At 50.0% G+C, this 22,435-nt stretch overlaps 4 protein-coding genes across 4 annotated transcripts in view; 2 read left to right on the top strand and 2 right to left on the bottom strand.

Annotated features, from left to right (window-relative positions):
• The window catches only part of LOC149275931 (nucleic acid dioxygenase ALKBH1-like), a 3,762-nt gene extending 3,622 nt beyond the window's left edge, over positions 1–140 (bottom strand). Inside the window, exon 1 of the mRNA XM_089504120.1 lies at positions 12–140. Within this exon, the coding sequence (XP_089360246.1) occupies positions 12–140 (129 nt within the window). The remainder of the gene's footprint in view (positions 1–11) is intronic.
• A 552-nt stretch (positions 141–692) lies between these two features.
• LOC149275930 (SRA stem-loop-interacting RNA-binding protein, mitochondrial-like) lies at positions 693–1,893 on the top strand. Its single transcript, XM_089504119.1, has 4 exons — positions 693–759; positions 1,057–1,115; positions 1,384–1,491; positions 1,828–1,893. The coding sequence occupies exons 1-4, from the start codon at positions 693–695 to the stop codon at positions 1,891–1,893; spliced, it is 300 nt and encodes a 99-aa protein (XP_089360245.1).
• A 607-nt stretch (positions 1,894–2,500) lies between these two features.
• On the bottom strand, positions 2,501–7,139 carry LOC149275929 (SNW domain-containing protein 1-like). The gene is made up of 14 exons (XM_089504097.1): positions 7,126–7,139; positions 6,212–6,365; positions 5,860–6,021; positions 5,453–5,548; positions 5,085–5,191; positions 4,851–4,955; positions 4,471–4,540; positions 4,086–4,151; positions 3,800–3,916; positions 3,566–3,707; positions 3,273–3,369; positions 3,069–3,186; positions 2,793–2,956; positions 2,501–2,699 (listed from the first exon to the last, which is right to left on the bottom strand). Exons 1-14 carry the CDS (start codon positions 7,137–7,139, stop codon positions 2,501–2,503), a joined length of 1,611 nt encoding a protein of 536 aa, XP_089360223.1.
• Positions 7,140–9,328: 2,189 nt separating this feature from the next.
• Positions 9,329–15,215, top strand: LOC149275928 (aarF domain-containing protein kinase 1-like). The gene is made up of 10 exons (XM_089504101.1): positions 9,329–9,451; positions 9,660–9,743; positions 10,055–10,258; positions 11,350–11,508; positions 12,154–12,312; positions 12,475–12,591; positions 13,080–13,229; positions 13,304–13,501; positions 14,133–14,326; positions 15,044–15,215. The coding sequence occupies exons 1-10, from the start codon at positions 9,329–9,331 to the stop codon at positions 15,213–15,215; spliced, it is 1,560 nt and encodes a 519-aa protein (XP_089360227.1).
• The last annotated feature ends 7,220 nt before the right edge of the window (positions 15,216–22,435 follow it).

Below are 22,435 nucleotides of genomic sequence, written 5' to 3'. Positions count from 1 at the left end.
CCCCCCAGTACTCTCACCCTGGAATCCCCCCTCGAAAAATCTATCACAGAGCTCAGGTCAGCCGGGGGGTTTCTCTTTTTGTAGAAGCGGAAAATCATCCTAAATGCGTCCTCCCCGTTCTCCAGTCCAGAGGCCGCCATCTTCCTGCAGCAGCTGGGCGCCGCCATCTTGGTGTGGGTTCAGTACGTTGAGGTAGCTTTCCTGTGTACTTCCGTACGAATGGGACCACCATCTTAGTGTGGGATCTGTACGCAGGGCACCGCCATCTTAGTGTGAGTGCCGTAAACCAGACGTGTTTCCGCTTCCTGTCGTTTCTCTACTAGATACATGTGAGAAGTCGGCGAAATCACTCTAGTGTTTTGAGCTCTTTCATAAAGGGAACACCGGGCTACCTGTCATTCAATCCAACATGGCGGCGCAGGCGAGGAGGGCGTATGAGCTGTTTGTGTCCCAGGTCCCCTGGACCATAGCCAGCAGTGAGTTTCCCCGAAGGGAGACGGGGGTCCTGGAAGGGGTTGTAATGAAAGATGTGAATGGGGACAATTAGCAGGGACTGGAGGGCAGGTAAGGGGGTTGCGTACGATGGACGCCGCCATGTTGCTGGAGTCCTGCTGTCCTGGTCATATCTCTACTGTTTAGAGCCCGGCTATAGCCATTGCGGGGTCACCAGGTTAGAGGGCAATCAATCCAACATGGCGGCACAGGCGAGGAAGGTGTATGAGCTGTTTGTGTCCCAGGTCCCGTGGACCGTAGCCAGCCGTGAGTTTCCCCAAAGGGCGATGGGGCACGGGGCATGTGTGTGGGGGGGCACGGATGCGGGGCACGGGGCATGTGTGTGGGGGGGGCATGTGTGTGTGGGGGGGCACGGATGCGGGGCAGGGGGCATGTGTGTGGGGGGGGCACGGATGCGGGGCAGGGGGCATGTGTGTGTGGGGGGCATGTGTGTGTGGGGGGCACGGATGCGGGGCAGGGGGCATGTGTGTGGGGGGCACGGATGTGGGGCAGGGGGCATGTGTAGGATGACGAGTGATTCTCATCTTTCTTTATCGCACTCAGGAGAGCTGAAGGAGTATTTTTCACAGTTTGGGACGATAAGGAAATGTCTTCTGCCTTTTGTAAGTAAAGCTGAGTTGATGCAGAATTTTTATTTGACGGGTGCCGCCAAGCGCCCCCCCCCCCCCAACACACCGCAGATCCCCTGACCATGACCTCTAATTCTAACACTTCTCCTCCTTTACCATCACCTCCCGGCAGGTGCGGGGTTTTAATATTAATGTATTAAACCGGTGGCCTGGGCGTGCTGGACAGACAGTGGCCCCCAAAGCGTTTCCTGCGGGCTCTCCCCCTGGCCTGTAATAAAGTGCGTCTATCTTGCGGTTTTAGGACAGAGAGACGGGCTTTCACCGCGGGTACAGCTGGGTCGCGTTCACGACGGAGGAAGGTTTGCAGAATGCCCTTCAGAAGGACACCCACCTCCTGGAAGGCGCCAAGGTACCCCAGAACGTGACTCGGATCCTCTCCCCACTGCTTGCAATCTGCTTCCTGTTAAAATGCCTTTTTTTGGCTTTATGTCCGGGGCCGCTATATGTTTTCCGTGCGCGCTGCGCCCCCCCATCCCGCAATAACCCTCTGCAGCGGAGCAGAGAACCAGGTTTTTGTATACAACGCTGGGGTTATTACCACCTGTGGCCTGTATGTTAAGTGACCTCTATGGTTTAACAAAGTGTGAGTCAGATTAAATCAAATACCCCCATAGAGAGAGCAGTAATGCCCCGGGGTGTTATGACGGGGGTGATGCCCCCACATGTAACCTCATTTTGTTTACAGCTCCAGGTGCAGCAGAAGAGAAGCCCAACCGTCCAGACAAACAGACCGGAAACCAACGGCAGCTGAATACAGAAATTTATTGCACAGAGGACTAAAACTTTAAATAAACTCAATTTAAAAATGAAGAGGTTTGTTTTTCCTTAAAAAAAAAAAAAAAAGGGTGATGGGAATAGGTGTTGCAGGCAGCTGCAGCAGAAAGTTAAGCTTCCAAACAAAAGCAACCCCTGCAGATTCCAGAGCCGCACGCTCGGCGTTACTCTCCGGCGCTGCGTATAGTAATTCACAGCTGAGGGTCTCACGGGTCGGCTCCTAAGAACCTGCACCCAGACCCAACGAGAAGCAAAGTCTGGAGTCCGGATGCCTCTTTCCGTCACCCCGGCGCTGCTGGCCGCTCGCAGAGACAGGAGATCCGCGGCATCAGCCAAAGTAACCAAAAAATAAAAATACAAGGACCCTCGGAATAGAAATGTATATACAGACTGTCTCTGACTCGTCACCCCGCAGCCGCCTCTCTACATACAGCCTAAACACACAGATCTACAATCTACCCGTAGGATGCGCTCACGCTGCATGAGGGGACGTTCTGCTCCTTGTCCTTTCGGAGGGTAACCGGAGAGGCTGCCTTGTGCACAGAGGACGGGGCAATGGGGCAACCGGACCGGGGCTGCAGTTCTTACTCCTTCCTGCGTTTCTTCCCATCGTGTTCGTGCTCCTTGGAGCGGCCGCTGTCGGACGGGCGCTTAGACCCTCCGTGCTGCTTGGCCTCCTCCAAGAACTTGTCCAGACCGAAGGGATCCTCCTCAAACTGAACAGGTCCCCCCTCCCTGCGAGTCCTGCGGTCCGTACCCGAGAACTCTTTGTCCGGGACAAACCTGTGAGAAAGGGGCAAAGAGGCGTCATGTGACCAATGTATTGAATGGCAAGCTGTAGGGGGCAGTAACGAGGCTGCAGCCCCGGCCTCTCACCTGCTGGTTTTCATTAGCGTGTCCAGATCACCGCCGTACACATCATTGTCCGCGTTCTTGCTGGGGCGGTAGATATTTTGTGCCATTTCCTTACTGCTCCTCCATGGCTGATCATACACATTATATACCTCGTCCTCTCCACCCGCGAAGCCGCTGTCCATGCCCTGGGGGGACGACACAATATTCATTCACTGAATACACACCGAGCACGTGCAGGGAGGGACAATCAGACGAATGGCTCCCCGGGGTCCTTGCGCGGTCACAGACCGGCCTTACCCTGCTTTGGTTGAAGAGACGCTGGTCATACTGGAGCTCGCTGGAGCTGCGCTGGTTGGGGATCCCCAGTGCGATCTGTTCACTGATATCTCGCTCCTCATTCCGCTGCAGTTTGGACCTGAAAAGAGAAGCAGTTGTACAGAGGGCACCAGAGGCAAAGCGGCTGCCAAACCCCACTGCAACCACGTGCGGGACTTAACTCACCTCTTGTCAGGGGCCGCCCTGGACAGGTTGCGATCATGCTGTCGCTCTTTCCGTCTGTTGTCCCTGATTTCTTCTCGCTCTCTTGCATCGCTATCCTCTGAAGGACAGAAGTTTGTGAATTTCAGTACTAATCACAAACACCGTTTTATCTCAAATACGTACAACCTGGAGCAACCAGCAGGGATGTTCCGCTGGTTTCTATGGCGATTGCCCATTACACTGGCATATCTTTGCACTCTTCCAGCCCACGGGTCACCCCGCTCTGCTTTTCTGGTCATTTAAATAAAACGTACCCTTTTCTGCATGCGATTTTATCCCGGCACGGCGCTCCCTGGCGATCTGCGCCAGTTCGCGCAGCTTCTCCTCCTTCTTCTCTTTCTCCTTTTGAGCCATTTTTCTCTCCACTTGGGCTCTCATCTCTACAGCTTCCCGGGCCTGATGGGAGAGGCATCATCACAAACACAGAACATGCAGCAGGTGCACAGGACACATACAAATAACACGGCACACCTTAAAGCTGACCGTACCTTTCTGTCGGCGATGTACAGGGCCTCAGCCAGCTTGGCAAAGTTCTCATTGATGTGCACAGTCTGAAGGCCCCGGCCGTCAGCCGCCAGACGCTTGTCAAGTGGGATGGTGTAACCCTGGTGAGAGAACGGCAGCGATCAGTCACTAAAGGGTATCTGGCGAGAGGCCGTTTCCCGTACCGGCACGGGTTAGCACTGCTTCACATGCAGGCGCCGGTACCGGGCAACACGGTGACCGCATGCCATACAGGTGAGATTACCCCTCTCCTTCCGCCCCAGGATATACCTTGGCATTCTTCCAGTTAGAGATACAAGGGGGGATTTTCCATTCTTGTTGCTCCTTGACCGTCATCTGAGAGGAGAGAGAACGTTAATGAATAAACAGCATTCACGTGCAGTGATTACGACATTAACAGGTTCTGAACGCGGGGGTCAGACCTCAGGGGTGCAAATATACCCCTTCTGGAGAAGGTAAAAGAGAGCCTAAGACGGGCCGTCAGTGGGAACACATAAGGGTTATAGGCTTACTTGTGCTGTACCCCCATATAGAGAGGGCTGTACCCCCATATAGAGATCAGATTATACTATTAAAGGGCTGTGGGAATGGAAGGTGCGATCTCTGCAGATCAGGGTTTACGGAAAGCATATCAGTGAATCGGGATTGGCCGTACCTTCCGACTGGGAGAATGCATGACGGGCGCTGGAGGAGATGGGGGTCCGCGGGGAATCTTCTTGTTAATCCTGGAAGAGAGAGCAGACATGTTAGTTGCAGCGAGCACTGCGCCTCTAGCAATGTGTTCTTGCTTCTGCGTGGCAGCCGCAGTCTGTCATCCAGAACCGCGCACCCCGGGGTCCCCCTAGATACAGGCACCCTCTCAGCTGATACAAAGTACCCCAGGCACCTGCCCCTGCTTACCCCAGCTGGTACCATGTAGCCCATCATGCCCCCCCCGCCCCAAACACTGGCACTCAAGAAAAGCCAACAGTAAGCCCAAGAAATTTAGCTGCACTTGGCAATTATTCAAAGTCACTCTAATAGACGACCACTCACTTGAATCGTGGGGGCTCCATTGGATCCTTCTGCATTTCCACCATGCGAATCACCCTCTGCTTGGCTCCAGAGTTGAAAGCCACCCCCTGCTGCGACGGGGTGTACCTGTGGGGAGAGATACCTCGATCAGACGCTGCGTGCCGGTCAAACACAATCTAACGACCATGAAACCTTCAGCTCCTCATGAGAAGAAACAACTCAAAAGAAAATAAAGAAATATTTCAAGTTGTTTACCTGATGTATTGAGCCGGCGCCAGCTTATCAGCTGCTCGGACTGGCATGGCTGCCGCTATTTTCTGGGATACGGCCTTGTCCAAAGCCTGGCGGGTTTTCTCTGTGAGCTGAGATGGGATAAAGAGGTAAACCTTGCGGTCCCGTGTACTGCCTATTTAAGTCCCACCGGCACACAGACAGCGCTCCCGTGTAAGTGCATCCCCTTGTGTCATGTCCAGATACTCGGGGGTCCCTCACTACAATCCCATCATCCTCACCCAACCCTAATGGAGTGTAACCTAACAAGCCCAGGGCCCTCTTCTCCTGTAGCAGGGCGTCTCGTTACTTTTATTTTGGAGCACTGGCATGTATCGGTAATTCCACTTTACCTCTTTAACGGCCTCCTCGTCCGGTTTCTGCAAGTCCGGGTCGTCCTCATCCATCACCTCTTTCGGCACCAGATCTGTGTATTTGCTGAAAATAACCTGAGGAGCAAACAGGACTCAGATTAATGGGGGCCCCATAATGGTGGCAGCCTAAATCCAGTGGCCCAAAGGAGGTTTGAAGCTCACAATAGGATCGGGAAGCCTCTGTTGCCAGCCGCTCACCATGCCGGCCGATGTGTAACAAAGGTTTGGCTGAGAGGTATTGTTAGTTTCGAGTGTCGGGCACAGATTATAGGAGAAGCGCCGTCCACAAGGGGCTCAAAGACCACTACAGAAGGTTTCATGTCGGTTTCATCCTCTACAGGATGTGGATGCTTATAGAGTTTAACAATTTACTGCCATCTCGTCACCTTATCCTTTCCTTGTCCCTGCCGGGCAATGGCATCGTACTTGATCTTTCCCTCCGCGTCGACCTGCACTGCCAGGGCGTTGGACATGCGCTTTTTCCTCCCCATGTCCAGGGGGTACTGGGCCACGTGAATTTCTGGAAAGGCCCCTCCATCTCCGAAATCCTGCAGGCAACAAAGAAATCACACAGTTTAGGTAAGTAAGCAAACCGCTGGCTCAGCACAAAGACTCTGCAACATCTGAAGGCACGGTGCGAGACACCCCCGCGGCCCCGAGACACCCCCAACTGTCACTATCTGGATCCTCTGTGACGGAAACAAAGGGTCGCATTAACAAGCAGGGTCTGCCACGCACCTCGAGAGAGCGGGGAACCCAGCCTTTCCGGTGCCCGTAAGGAGGCGGCTCTCGCCGGGACGCAACCAGCGCCGTCTGCCGAGACTTCTGAGCTCTCAGCTTCTCTTCTGCCTCCAGCTGATCCTGAGACAGCTGTGTGGGAGCCGGCAAAAAACTGGGGGGAAAAAAAGAGAAGAGACGGTTTAACGGGGGGCTGAACAGAAAGCATACAGAAAATAGTCTAATCTGGTATATATACGCATACCTATATATACACACACACACACACACACACATACGTGCACACACTAGGAATATTTATATACACACACACATATCTATATACACACACAGAATAATTATACCATATATACATCTATATACATACACATAGATATATGCGCGCACACACACACGGATTATATATACACACACATCTATATAAGCACACACACACCATGAATAATTATATATACACCTATATACATACACACACTAGGAATATTTATATACACACACTGATATATACGCGCGCACACACCATGAATTATATATACACTTATATACATACATGTGCACACACTAGGAATAATTATATACACATCTATACACATATAAACCTCTATCTATATAGAGAGTAGGAGTGATATATATATGTGTGTATGTGTATATACACATATAAACCCCTATACACATTATATACATACAAACCTCTGTAACCCCTCATATTATATTATATATATATATATATAAACACACTATAATAACGTATCACAGTCCGCCATTCACCCACAGACAGGGCAGGCAGCCATATCGATCTTTACGAGGTTGGGGTGACTTCCCATGACCGGGCAGCAGCTCCCCAGTAACCCGCACACAGCTGCCCCTTCAATGGTTGCCTCCGCTCGAGTTACCCCCGTACTCGGATACCTTACCTGGCGAGCGCCATTTCTCGCAGTCGATGTCTCCGCCGGAAACCTGCCTGTGTAAAGCCGGAAGTTAAAGCGGGTCACGTGCCTTATTCTCCTTCTCTTCCTCTGAGCACAGAGGGCGCCGGGAGTTGTAGTAATTTCCTATAAGGGTAACTCCTTAGGCTTTCAGGGTGTTCCACTTAAGGGATGAGGGTTACCCGAGCCAGCGACCTCCAATGTGGGCGGTACAAGGAGGGGGAATTTAGGGGTACAGTTTGTTATATAGGGTATAATGTGTGTGTCTGGGGGTACAGTGTCTTAGTGCGCAGTGTGTGAGTCTGGGGTACGTTATTATTATTATTATCATCCTTTATTTATATAGCGCCAACAGTTTACGCAGCGCTTAATACAATACATAAATTCAAGGGATATGACAAGACAAGAATTGACAGACTAAGACAAACCGATACATACGTTGTGTTATATAGGGTACTGTGTGTGAGGTACAGTGTGTGGGGGGATACAATGTGAGTCTGGGGGTACAGTGTGTTATATAGGGTACTGTCTGAGGTACAGTGTGCTTTATCAGGTACAGTGTGTTGGGGATTCAATGTGTGAGTCTGGGGGTACAGTGTGTATATGGGGTATGCAAAGTGTTATCTAAGGTACGGTGTGTATATGGGGTACACAGTGTGTTATAAAAGGTACAATGGGGTACACGGTGTGTTCTATAGGGGGCAGTGTATACAGGGCATACGGTGTGTTCTATAGGGTACAGTGTGTATACAGGGCACTCTGTGTATAAATGGGCATATGGTGTGTTCTATCGGGTATAGTAGTGTATATGTGATACACGGTGTGTTCTTGGGGGTATAACGTGGATATGGGGGGGGGGATGTGTTCTATAGGGAATGCTGTCACACGTTACGTAACTTTCCTTGGGTTAGTCTGTAGTTATGAAACCGTCTGTAACCTCCCCACGTTCTACACATTGGTCCAAGCCAGCCCCGCCCCCGTATACTCCAGCCCGCCAGATAGATAGGGCTGCGCGCCTCCTTGGACTACATTTCCCTGCGTGCACTGGGTCGATCGGACTGCACTACGAGCGGCCTCGGGGGAGATCCCCAAGAGAAGGTCGGGGGTGATGTGCCCGGTGACATGAATGGGGAGAGTCACACTGGAGGGGGGCCGTCACCATTACCGGGCAGGGGAAGGGAACGGGCTGTGACATCATAGGCATTAATTGGTGTGTCAATAACTGAGGGGGCATTCATTAAATGGGGTCTTTGGGGTTCATTACATGTATGAGGCTTTGGGGGGGGGGGTGTCAGTAAATGTATGAGGCGTTTGGGGGGATTGTCAGTAAATGGGGTGTCTGAGGGGGATTGTCAGTGAATGAGGTGTTTGAGGGGATTGTCAGTAAATGTATGAGGTGTTTGGGGGGGATTGTCAGTAAATGCATGAGGTGTTTGGGGGGGATTGTCAGTAAATGCATGAGGTGTTTGGGGGGATTGTCAGTAAATGTATGAGGTGTTTGGGGGATTGTCAGTAAATGTATGAGGCGTTTGGGGGGGATTGTCAGTGAATGAGGCGTTTGGGGGGGATTGTCAGTGAATGAGGCGTTTGGGGGGATTGTCATTAAATGAGGTGTTTGGGGGGGATTGTCAGTAAATGTATGAGGTGTTTGGGGGGGATTGTCAGTAAATGGGGTGTCTGAGGAGGATTGTCAGTGAATGAGGTGTTTGAGGGGATTGTCAGTAAGTGAATGAGGTGTTTGAGGGGATTGTCAGTAAATGTATGAGGTGTTTGGGGGATTGTCAGTAAATGTATGAGGTGTTTGGGGGATTGTCAGTGAATGAGGTGTATGGGGGGGATTGTCAGTAAATGAGGTGTTTGGGGAGGGGGTTGTCAGTGAATGATGTGTATGGGGGTTATTGTCAGTAAATGTTTGAGGGGATTGTCAGTAAATGGGGTGTCGGGTGGATTGTCAGTGAATGAGGTGTCTGGGGGTTATTGTCAGTAAATGTTTGAGGGGATTGTCAGTAAATGGGGTGGTTTTTCAGTGAATGTATGAGGTGTTTGGGGGGGGATTTCAGTAAATGAGGCATTAGGGGGGGGTTGTCAGTAAATGGATGAGGTGTCTTGGGGGATCGTCAGTGAATGGGGTGTCTGAGGAGTGATTATGGGGGTAACGTTACTCTGGGTCTGTCTCCACAGGGTGGGAATAATGAGGGCTCTGTACAGACTGGCGGCTGTCGGTCTCGCCTCCTCTGGGGTCTTTTTGTATGGGAGGCCTTATTGGGACCCCAACGACTTTGGGCTGGTGCGGATAGGAAGAGCGGTTGTGACGGTGAGTTCTCCGGCTACTGGTCTGCGGTGGGTTCTTGCCAATAACGTTAAGGTGACATAATGGCTTCTTTAGCCTTTATACTTAATGTATATTTCAGGCTGCGTTAAAAAAGGTACTGGTTGGCCCGTGAGGTGGCCCCCAGAATGTCGTGCCCGTGGGATTGCTGTGGAGTGTACATGCCATTTATATCACGCGTCCTCTGTTGCAGACGACAGCCATTACCATCGATTACCTCACACACCTGCGCCATGTTCCGCCGGGCACCCCGGAGTACGATGACATCAAGTCTCAGGTAGTGTTTAACACTTTCTTCTCCAACAGTAAGTTCACCAGATTTCAAGAAGCAAATCACGAGTGCTTTTAATCGCGTGTTTTCTACACCTCCTGTATAAAGGGTTAGATTATGGAAGTTCATGATGTTTAGTGACCGAATCAGCCCGTCCTCGGCTCGCGACATTTTATTTTCCAGGGGTCCGGTACCAAATGTCAATATTTAATTGCCCAGAAGGAGAGAGTCGTCCTTGTGCAATGATGTCATCGCTTGCATATTTTGTCATTGTGTGTCGTCACCTCTGCTTGCTTAACCCTCGCTCTCCCCTTCAGGTTCATTTGCGCTCAGCTCACCGTTTGTTGGATTTGTGTTGTGCCAACCGTGGGACGTTCATCAAGGTTGGGCAGCACCTTGGCGCTCTGGAGTATCTGCTGCCCCCCGAATACACCCAGACCCTGAGTATACTGCACAGCCAGGCTCCCCCCACCCCGCTGCCTGAAGTGTTACGGGTCGTTCGCGAGGAGCTGGGTAAAGAGGTGAGACCCCTAGGGCTATTACATTAAGCGTCGAGCCCCTTAATTCTATAGTTATACTGTGTATGTATACGCAGGCCTCCTCGTGAAGTGGGTCCTGGGTGGAAAAGAGTTAACCGGCGCGTCTGTCGCTTCCGCACTCGCCCCACTGGTGGCAGCTGATAAATGGATGTTTATGCGCTGGCCACAGGATCATTAAAAGGCATAATTTATCAGCCATCCCAGCATCTGATAGGGGCATCAGGACGGGGTCACACCATATTAATAAATCCCCCAATAAAAGCATATCTCTAGACTGGCGACGAGATTTATTGCCTCGCTTATTGCGGTCTGGAGAAGAGAAGACGTTCGCTCAATTACTGCATTCAAAAAATCCCAGAAGCAGGAAAATGAGCCCTTTGCACCTTTACAGTGTGAGATGTACTACAGGGGGCCAGCAGGCAGTCTTCAGGGAGCCTGGCCCAGGGGGGTATGAGTAACGGCCATCTTTAGGAAAGAATTTAGGGGGGCCCAGAATATTACTAATGTAACGTGTTATTCAGCAGCGAGGAAGGAATTGCGAACGCTCCGAAACATAACCTTTTGTCTAAAATCACAACATTATGGAGTAAATATTCTGGCGGGGCGGCGCGTTGGGTGTAAATATTCTGGCGGGGCGGCGCGTTGGGTGTAAATATTCTGGCGGGGCGGCGCGTTGGGTGTAAATATTTTAGCGGGACGGCGCATTGGGTGTAAATATTCTGGCGGGGCGGCGCGTTGGGTGTAAATATTCTGGCGGGACGGCGCGTTGGGTGTAAATATTCTGGCGGGGCGGCGCGTTGGGTGTAAATATTCTGGCGGGGCGGCGCGTTGGGTGTAAATATTCTGGCGGGACGGCGCGTTGGGTGTAAATATTCTGGCGGGACGGCGCGTTGGGTGTAAATATTCTGGCGGGACGGCGCGTTGGGTGTAAATATTCTGGCGGGGCGGCGCGTTGGGTGTAAATATTCTGGCGGGACGGCGCGTTGGGTGTAAATATTCTGGCGGGACGGCGCGTTGGGTGTAAATATTCTGGCGGGACGGCGCGTTGAGTGTAAATCTCCGTCTCTTCACAGATATCCAAACTTTTCCTTCATTTTGATGAGACCCCGTTGGGAGCGGCCTCTCTGGCGCAGGTTCACCGCGCTGTGCTGGCGGATGGGCGGACGGTGGCTGTGAAGGTTCAGCACCCGAAGGTGCAGTCCCAAAGCGCCAAGGACATTTTCCTAATGGAGGTCAGTCGGTCCAGATCCACATAACATGTCGGCTGCAAGTCAGTTCGCCGCTGGTTATGTGTTCTATGTGTGCCCCTTCTGCCCCTCGCTGAGTGTCTGTGTTTTTGCCCCTCGCTGAGTGTCTGTGTTTTTGCCCCTCGCTGAGTGTCTGTGTTTTTGCCCCTCGCTGAGTGTCTGTGTTTTCGCCCCTCGCTGAGTGTCTGTGTTTTTGCCCCTCGCTGAGTGTCTGTGTTTTTGCCCCTCGCTGAGTGTCTTGTGTTTTTGCCCCTCGCTGAGTGTCTTGTGTTTTTGCCCCTCGCTGAGTGTCTTGTGTTTTTGCCCCTCGCTGAGTGTCTTGTGTTTTTGCCCCTCGTTGAGTGTCTTGTGTTTTTGCCCCTCGCTGAGTGTCTTGTGTTTTTGCCCCTCGCTGAGTGTCTTGTGTTTTTGCCCCTCGCTGAGTGTCTTGTGTTTTTGCCCCTCGCTGAGTGTCTTGTGTTTTTGCCCCTCGCTGAGTGTCTTGTGTTTTTGCCCCTCGCTGAGTGTCTTGTGTTTTTCCCTTTGCTGAGTGTCTTGTGTTTTTGCCCCACGCTGAGTGTCTTGTGTTTTTCCCTTTGCTGAGTGTCTTGTGTTTTTGCCCCACGCTGAGTGTCTGTGTTTTTGTCCCAGGTCCTGCTGCACATAGTAAAAAAGGTCTTCCCGCGGTTTGAGTTCATGTGGCTCGTGGAGGAAGCAAAGAAGAATCTTCCTCTGGAGCTGGACTTCCTGAACGAGGGCCGCAATGCGGAACGAGTGTCTGCCATGGTCTCACGGTTCCCATTCCTAAAGGTGAGCAAATGGTGGTGATGGCTCGGAGTGATGAGATGTTGATCCCACAGTTGGGAACCCCACAGACGGAGGGGCCTGTACCTGGGGAACCTACAGCCTCTGCTGGTTATCCACTCACTGTACAGACTACTTCTAATTACCATATGTTTTTACTCTTTCCAGATTCCTAAAATTCACTGGGACCTGAGCACGCCGCGCGTTCTGGTGATGGAGTACGTGGAAGGGGGCCAGGTCAATAACCGGGAATACATGGAGCGGAACCGGATAGATGTGGATCAGGTGAGGACGAGACCTGATGGGCCGGGGGGTTAATCAGTGCCATCATGTGACAGAGGGGGAGTTTCCTGATGTCTCCACGAGACTCCCCTGCAGACTCTGTGTCTTTAAAGCTGCAATTAGCGCCGTCATATGGCTAATGTATGGCTTCACCCAAACCGGCAAAGCGCGGCGCCTTCTGTTTGAGTGACAACCCGAGCGGAGGGGGTGGTGCCGGGTGCTTTAACCCTATCGTGTTTGGACTGAATGTTACCAGCCTTAAGTGTGGGGAGCATGCTTGGGTTTGTCTGAATGCCTTGGATGGGGGTTCGGGGGGTGGTGGGGGGCAGATTTATCTGTGTTGATACAGAGGGCAGTTAACGTGACCCGCCGAAGGTCCATGGTGTATGAGCCGTCTCGCTGTTGTTTAATGTGCCTTATTCCATAATATGGTATGGGGTAAAGCATTATTTAGGGGGTCCCATGGCTCTCCCCTCTGTGATCCCCTCCAGGTGTCTCGCGCTCTGGGGCAGTTATACAGCGAGATGATTTTCGTCCATGGGTTTGTGCACTGTGACCCCCATCCAGGGAATGTTCTGGTCCGACTGAACCAAGACACCAACAGCCCGGAGATCATCCTGCTGGACCACGGCCTGTATCAGGTACGATGGTGGTCGTGTTCTTACTGTCACTTGGTTAATTCAATTCCAAGTTCATGATTTAACCCTTTGTCCAGGTATTAACCGACCGATTTCGATTGGATTATTGCCGCCTCTGGCAGGCGCTGATTGGTGCGAACATGGAGGGAGTGCGCAAGTACAGCCAGCGGCTGGGAGCAGGAGAGATGTACGGGCTCTTTGCATGCATGCTGACCGCCCGCTCCTGGGACTCTGTGAACCGGGGCATAAGGAAGAGTCCCGCTAGCACAGGAGAGGTTAGTAGAGATGGGCAGGAAGAACTCGCGGCTCTCTTTCCCTCATTCGCAAACCATCACTCGCACCTTCTCTCATGCTCACACTCCATCACGGTGACTCTTATACCATCATTTACCCTAACATACAGTCACTTTCTCAGACACGCTCTCCCACACTCTAATTTTGTCACAGTTGCTGTCTCTTTGTGTTTGTGTCACTGTCACGCAACATGGCTGTTGGCAGCTGGTGGCAGATCCCCTGCTTGTGATAAGGTGTAATTAACTGTGTGTGTAATTACAGCTCCTTGTTCTGTGTAGGACAGACATCTAATTCTGTAGCGTCAGGGAGACTTAACCCTTCCTGCTGCCCGCTGATGGGAAAAATGTCCGGGTGTATGTGAGGATAGATGTATATAGATCAGAGTCTGAGTGTTTGCGCATGCACACATCAATGTGTATGCTCAAGTAAGTGAAGGTCATTAGTGGATTATGTCCCACAGCCTCAGCACATTGTCCTCTGTGTCTCCTTGCACGGCTCAGTGTGCAATAATAGTGATACTGAGTATGGCCTAATAACTAGCCTGCGGTTTCCATGGAGCTGGGGGAATCCATGAGAAATATTGCGCAGGCTCAGCCGTTTCTTTCTCTCCAGGTGCAAGAGATCCGCAGTAATGCTGCTGCCTATCTCCCCGAGATCAGCCAGCTCCTTGCCAGAGTCCCGCGTCAAATGCTTCTCCTTCTCAAGACCAACGACCTCCTCCGTGGTATTGAGACGTCGCTTCACACCAACGCTGGCTCCAGCTCGTTTCTCAGCATGTCTCGCTGCTGCGTGCGAGCCGTCGCAAGGTGAGAGCTGCTGCCGGGCTCATGGTGCATCTGCCGGGGGTTACATGTGTTTCGGCCCCCCGAGAGCCTGGGTGCAGCGTGGCCGCAACGCATCAAGTGTCTCAACACAAGCGGCAACGCTTAACATGAATACTCAGGGTGACGGCTCGTATGTGACGGGGTTAAACAGAGAAAGTTTATTTCAAAGGAGGAGAGAAGTTACAACAAGAGACCAGAATCTAACATTAGAGGGTAGGTCACGTGGCCTTTCCTGTGTTTGTAGGTTTATGCTCCCAGCTTCATTCTGTTTAAAAGCCTTTGCCAACCCGCCTGGTCATTCACATATATGTTATACGAAGAATAATTAAGTGACTACAGACATGATTGGCCTGGGCAGGCACAGACATTACCGGCCGATTGACCTGAGCGGGCACAGACATTGCTGGCCGATGACCTAAACATGGACAGACATTACCGGCACAGACATTACCGACTGACTGGCCTGGGTGGGCACAGACATTACCGACTGATTGGCCTGGGCGGGCACAGACATTGCCGGCCGATGACCTGAGCAGGCCCAGACAGATGACGGAGTGGGTGCCAGCTATGAAGACTTGTTATGGCCCGCCGTGCTGAGTGGCTACTGGGAAAACGGTCTCTGCTAAATGTTTCCCAAGTGATTACAGGACAGACTTGGCCTCGATCTCTCCTTCAGCTCCTCTGTGTCTCCCCCTGCAGGTATCACAAGGAGACGGCGGCCTCTGTGTGGTCTTACGCTCACGTCTCTCTTTCCGAGTGCCTGTATTTGGGAAAACTTCAAATATATGAATTGGTTCTTCGAGCGCGAGCCTCTGTGGTGGGGCGCTGGTTCCACCGCGTGCTGGACTGGGTCTCTCTGTGTTTGCACTGACCAAAACCGTCTGCCGCTTTCCGAGCTGCGGGGCTCCGACGCTGACGAGGCTTCTCACGGACAGACTCTGGCTCGTTTCAGTGACTTTTTCTGACCATTGGGAAGGTTTTATGGAAAAAATGGGGAATCGTACGGGGTGCTCGCACTTTGTACGGAGGGCAGGGATTCAGAAACGGCGTCCAGCTCGGGGCAATTACTATTTAAAGGGGACCCGTCACATCGGATATCATTGAAACCGGCCCCCAAACCACCCATCACTTTCCATTTTAATGTCTTATTTTTAATTTATTCAGAGTTACATTTTCTTGTTCTGATGTCACATCTACCTCTGCCAGCTGCATAGCTGGGGCATCTCATACAAATGCCCCTCCATTTCCCATGATCTGTATCAGAATCCCCCCGTCAGCCCAAGCAGGAAGTTGGAAGCCGCTTCCTGTTCTCCCCCCTCGCAGGTCCCTCCGTAACGCTGTTATCACAGATATCTCAGGGCGACGGGGTGATTTAACCCTGCGATGGGGCAGCAAGACGACGGCTCCTGCATACAGCCAGGGGGGGGTTACAGAGGCTTTCATATTAATAAATAAAAGTGGGTCTGCCGGCTTCGTTGCTCTACATGTAGCGTGTGCTTTTTTTTCTAATTACTTTGGAGATACTCAGTTTAAAAATGCACCCCATGGAAGATTGGTGGCAGAACGTGGCAAAGCCAGCATTAATCAAGTCTGTGTGCTATTCTCTGCCGACCCTCAGCCGCATTTACAAAGGCTGCATGAGCCAATCAACAACTTAACAATAGGAGTAGATAATGGGGAGGAATAATCATTAAGATCCTAGCACAGGAAATTCCCAGGGGCTGCATTTTGACTCCATCTGATCCCAGCTTTAAAGTCTGAAGTCCTTGTAGACAGGATGCTGCCCCCAGTACCTCCAGCGAGGGGCGCTAGTGTTATTTAGGTGGTCGGTGGGAATGGGCATAAAGGGGAGCTGTGGCCAGCACCGCGCCATTAAATTATTCAGTAGATCTGCCCCACTCTGGGCTTTGTCTCTCTCAATCGGTTTAACCTCAGGGAAGTCCGATCAGTTGGGGCAATGCCTGATTAAGACTGCTCCTCCCTGGGGCAATGCCTGATTAAAACTTCCCCTCCCTGGGGCAATGTCTGCTGAATATTGCCCCCCGATCTCCTGTCCGATTTCCCCGGTAAGCCTCTAGTTAAGTTTAACCCCTTTGTTGCCTGAGTAGGGGGTGAAGGTCTGTTGCCCTTTAACTAGGTCAGTATGGAATGGGGGGTGGATGCGCCGGGGCTGATCCCTCCGCCCCCCATGTTGTTGCGGATCTTGTTCGGGGCTGTGGCCCCGGGAGCCCGTGGTGCAGGCATTTCTCCGGCTGCCGTCACTCCTCATTACTTGTAATAATTGCCCTAATTTGGTGTCTTTTATGGAGCAGATGGGCCCCTTCTCGCTGTCAGAAACCGAGTGCCTGAGACCGCGCTCCCCCTGTCTGCATCCTGGCAGGCCTGACCTAAATCAGGGGGTCACTGAGCAGGTCTCCCCGGAGGCATCGCCGCCCCCCAAACTCCTGAGAAGACTAAACGCAAAGACCCTCTGCCAAGTGATAAGGGGGGCTCTAAGCAGCTGCCAGAGGCAGTCCTTTCCCACGTCTCGGAGTGATAGGAGCCGGGCTGCCGCTCGATAAATGTAACGCCTGACAGGCAGACGGGCGAGGCGAGTGTGAGCTCTGCCGGTTCGTGTCGGCGTGTAATGTAGATACAGGGGCCCTGGGGCTCCGTTCACTGACCTCATACACAGGAGTCTCGTCTGACATTTACTCCAAGTGACTATTTACTCAAACCGCCACGCGGTTACATTCACTTCCTGACGCTGTTTCATTTAATAACCCCACCTGCCCTCCATAAATCCCCCAGGAGCGCCCCTCTGCCCCCCCCCCGCCGAACTACATCGATCCGTGTCTCAGAACACAAGGATTTGCAACAATGATGTCACCGATGGAAGTTAGTATATGGATGTTTGTGATGTCACTATTATTATACTGCTTTAGGATATTACCGGGGCCCTCGGAGGGGCCAGTGAGACAGGGTTTGGTGGATACCCCTGCAGATATGTGTCCCCCAGGGTGGGGCAGATGGTTCCCCCTCTGTAATGAGCCGTGGCAGTAATGTGTGACACCACATCAGCGCCTGAGAAATCCCAACTGCTCCTCTCAACTGGGATGTGGCCCAGGCAGTCCACACCGGCCCCTGTCATAAGCTGCACCGTGGGGGTGGGGGGTTCAGGCGCTGCTGGCCCCGGAGAAGACAAAGCAAAAGCAATGTTGTTTGGGGGAGATAGATAGGGAAGTCCGGGGCAGGATTTATGCTGTGGGGGGAGTTGGGGTACAGTTTAAAGGCAAAGTACAAAACAATGTGCAGAACCAGGGGCCAATCGGGATGAGCTGGGGCCCCTCCAGCATATTTATGTGATTGGAAGGGGGGGCCGCCGGCAGTCTCCATAGAAAATACCCCAACGTGTGAAAGATGGTGTGGTACCTGCCGGGTGCGATGGAAGCTCTCTGCCCACGCTGGCCTTCTACATCTATAAAACGGCACAGTGAGGGCAAAGGGGCAAATCATGCGGGGGGATTCTGCACCGCAGACCTTTAACGGAACATCTCGGCTGCCAAATGCATCAAAGTCCATATGATGGCCGGCGTGTCCCTTTAATTCGCTCCCCAATCACACAAACCTTAATCAGTCGTTGGTCTCGTCTTAGATTCAGGAGCCGTATGTCTATCCCATGCATGTTTCATTCCCTAACTGTATTACCCTCTACCACTTCTGCTGGGAGGCTGTTGCACTTACCCACCACCCTCTCAGTAAAGTAAAACCTCCATCTCTCAGCCTCTAGTGTTAGACTCTGGCCTCTTGTAAAATTTCCCCTCCTTTGAAATAAACTTCCCTCTTGAAACCCTTTTTGTGTATTTACTTTACCCCCTTGCTAACCCCATTCCAAGGACACTTTGCCCAGGGGCCGGGACCCCTCCCCTGTTAGTAGCCATACAACGGTGTCTGGGGTCAACTTTGTACAAGTCACTGTTGCCTGTGATGCATTTACTGAAAGTCCACCCTGCTGCTGCCCCAGGGGTGCAGGGGTAGCCCTCCGGACACTCAGCAGCTCATCCCCGGGGTGACGATGAGACCCCTGTTTCTGGGATTTAACCCTTTCTATGCCAGCATATACTGGTGAATGTGTGTGTCGGGGGGTAGTAGGGATATTATAGTATAAAAGTGTGTTATAGTGCATTATATTATAGTGATATAGGGTGGTATATAGTGCATTTGATTATAGTGTAATATAGTCAATTATAGTATTCTTTGATACATTATACCGTAATATAATATATCAGTGGGTTATATTATATTGTTATATACTGTAATATTATATATACATGGATATTATATTGGTATGTACTGAAAAAATTATATATTAGTGGATTATAATACATTTTAAATACTGTAATATAATATATTAGTAGAGGGTGTTTTGTACTGTAAAATAATATATTAGTAGGGTAAATTATATTGTAATATACTGTAATATAATATATTATATAATATAATATAATATATTAGTGGGGTATATTGTATACGGTAACATAATATATATATTAGTGGGATATATTATATGCTGTAATATAATATATTAGTGGGTTATATTATATTTTATATGCTGTAATATAATATATTAGGGTATTATATTGTAATATAATATATTAGTTGGTTTTATTGTTATATACTATAAAATAATATATTAGTGGGTTATATTATATTTTATATACTGTAACATAATAGTGGGGTATATATTTTATATGCTGTAATGTGATAAATTAGTGGGTTATATTATATAGGCATATACTATAATATAATATATTAGTGGATTATATTGTTAAATACTGTAATATACTATATGAGTGGGTTATATTGTAATATACTGTAATATAAGATGTTAGTTGGGCATATTATATTGTTATATACTGTAATATGATATATTAGTGAGTTAGATATAGGGATATACTGTAATATGATATATTAGTGGGTTAAATTGTTATATGTTGTAATATAATATATTAAAGTATATAACAATATATTTTATATACTGGAATATTATACATGGTAATATGATATATTAGTGGGGTATATTATATATGGTAATATATATTAATTGGGTATATTATATAGCAATATACTGTAATATGATATATTGGCTTATATTATATAGGGTGTACTGTAATACAATATATCAATGGGGTACATTATATTATGTATGGTAATATGATATATTAGTGGGGTGTATTGTTATATTAGTGGGGTATATCATATTATATATGGTAATATCATATATTAAGTACATTATAGTTATATACTGTACTATGATATATTAGTGGGGTATATTATATTATAGTTATATACTGGAATATGACATATATAAGTGGGTTGTATTATATTGGGAGATACTGTAATATATATATGGATTATAAGGTCCGCCGGTCTCATATGATCCCGTTACTGCAGGCGGACCCCGTGAGCTGTATCGGTAACATGTGTCCCCCGCCTCTATCCCTCCCTTTAAAAGGTGGAGACGGTGTGGGCGGAGTTAACCCCTCCTAGTAGAATCTCTGTACTCTAAAGCTATGTGTACGGAGTTGTGGGCGGGCAGTGGGTGGTGAAGGGCGTGGTTGTGCCTTGGCAGCGCTGGCTTCTCGGCGGCCAGGCAAAGCGAGTTTGGGTTTGCGGGCGGTGCCGGGGGCGGGTAGTGGGCGGTACAGGGGCGTGATCGAGTCTCGGCTGCGCTGGCTCACCGGCCGCCCGGCAGTGTAAGACTGCAGCCGCTCAGCGCACAGGACCCCGAGCTCCCGGCGGCCAGGTCAGCAGGGGGCGGTGTGGGTGCGGGGGCACGACGAGGGGTCACACTCACTCCTATCACACTCACACCTGGACTGCCACACTCCTATCACACTCAGCTAAAGTGATACAGAGACATGCTTCTGCACACTCACACCTAGTGCCACTCACTCATATCACCCATTTAATTCTATACACTCACACCTAGTGCCACACACAACACTCACACCCAGAGTGACCCGCTTGTATCCTGCTCACACCTATAGTGTAGACTCATTCCTATATCAAACTACACACTCACACCTAGTGTCGCTCTCATCACACTCACTGCACATGTACCTGACATTCACCTGATGTTAAACACTAACCCTGTGCTCATACTGCATAATTACACACTCACCTGCTACTGCACACTCACACCAGGTCACACCTGCTACTGCACACTCACACTATACATTCACACACTCCCTATCCTATAGATTAACACACTCACACCTAGTAATGCAAACTCTCCCTACCCTATAGATTTACACTCTCATACCTGGTAATGCACACTCTCCATACCCTATAGATTTACACACTCAGCCCCTGTACCCTCTCACACCTGATGATATACACAGTGCTCAGGGATCCCTGGGTGTCAGGCTGTGTGTGTGCTGTGTACACACCTATAGCCCATATACATACCCTCCGCCCGTATATACACCTATAGCCATATACATACCCTCAGCCCGTATATACACCTATAGCCATATACACACACCCTCAGCCCGTACACACACACCCGTAGCCATTTGTCAGCGTGTGCCCGCGTGTGGTATGTATATGTTTCTGTGCTTGCCGTGATGCCCGTTTGTGTGAATTTGTTGATTACGTCGAGCACCGAGCTGTCTTCTCCCGTTTGTGGCAGCGCCGGGTGATGTCATCGGTATAAACGCGAGTGACTTTCATGCTTTCTGTAGGTGACCGTGATATCGGAGGCTCCGTCCTCCAGCCGCGGGGGCCGCAGAGAATTCACCCAAATCCCACAAAATAACTTAAAAAATATCCTCTCCTCCCTCACTAACATTTTCTTATTTCACCCCATAAAATCTTAACCGTGCCGGAAAAATTTCGGACCCTAAAGAAATTAGATATTTTTCTAAATTATTGAATTTTGGATACATTTTCCGGTTAAATTCTCATTTTCTGTAGATTTCGGCTTCAAACTCAGAATCCCAAATTCTTTTTGTTTCTTTATCGGATCCTGTGATGGAAACGGATATTTGGTGTAAATGTGGTTTTTTTTTTATTTTTTTTTTCCAACAATATTATTTTTTCCCCCCTGTTTATGGATTTCTAGCTTTTTCCCCCCGATATTTTGATACAAAAAAAATGTTCCGTTTGGTAAACAGGGAGCTGGTGGGGGGGGGGGCATTTGCCGAAGGGATGGACTGGTTACGAGGGAACCTCAGCGTGAAATTAAAGAAACCTCCATTTTCTTTCGAGATAAATTATTTTTTTCATAAAAATCTTTTTTATCTTTTATTTTAGAAATTTTCTCGTTCGTTTGGTAAAAATATATATATTTTTTTTCCGGCGTTTGGAGGAGGACGTCGCGTTAAAGCCTCCATAATTCTTCTGTTTTTTCTGGGTTTTCTTTATTTAGAATTTTCTGCGGGGAGGGGGGGTAATTATTTCGTTGGAGGACGAGGGGGTCCGACGTGTCTCGTATTTTAAATGTTTTAGGTTTTTTTTTTTCCGCTGTTTTTCTGCACTTTGAGATAAATTGCCGTTTATTTTACTGACTTTGACCCCCAACGGTTGGGAATTGTCGTCTGGATGGACGGGGGCCGCCCCACCTGGGGCAGGTAGCCGATGCATCCGTTCCGTGGTGGCCCCTTCCTGCCGTTTTTGCCCCCCGTGTGTTTTCGCAGTTCTTTGGCAGCGACTTGGCTGGAATAAAAGGTACAATTACCGGCTGATTGCAGGAGCCGGCTGCCTATTTAGTTTCATTATCTATAAGGCGCATTATTTCCCCCCATCAATGTTAAAGTGGACGGGGGAGAGTGTGCGGGAGGGGGAGGAGGGGGGGCTTTAATAGCTCTGTGATTAGACCCACAGCTGCAAAACTGAGATACGGGGAGCTTCGCACGGATTTACCGGGGCAGGCGGGGAAACTCGATGTGTCTTTTGATTTTGCTGCCGTTTGTACTTTAATTTCGGTTTTATGGCCGGTAATGCGCCCCTCGGCGCTCTCCCTGCCCTCCGCCCTCCACGCCACCGAGCGCTCACGTCTGCCTTCCCCGCATGTAACGCCGGGGATATTTACCCCCGGCCCCCCGCCCC

The sequence above is a fragment of the Sceloporus occidentalis genome, unplaced genomic scaffold (assembly GCF_023333645.1).
Source record: "Sceloporus occidentalis isolate IW3139 unplaced genomic scaffold, rSceOcc1.0.p SCAF_256, whole genome shotgun sequence".
Classification (NCBI taxonomy): domain Eukaryota; kingdom Metazoa; phylum Chordata; class Lepidosauria; order Squamata; family Phrynosomatidae; genus Sceloporus; species Sceloporus occidentalis.
This window is presented reverse-complemented; position numbering and strand designations above follow the sequence as displayed.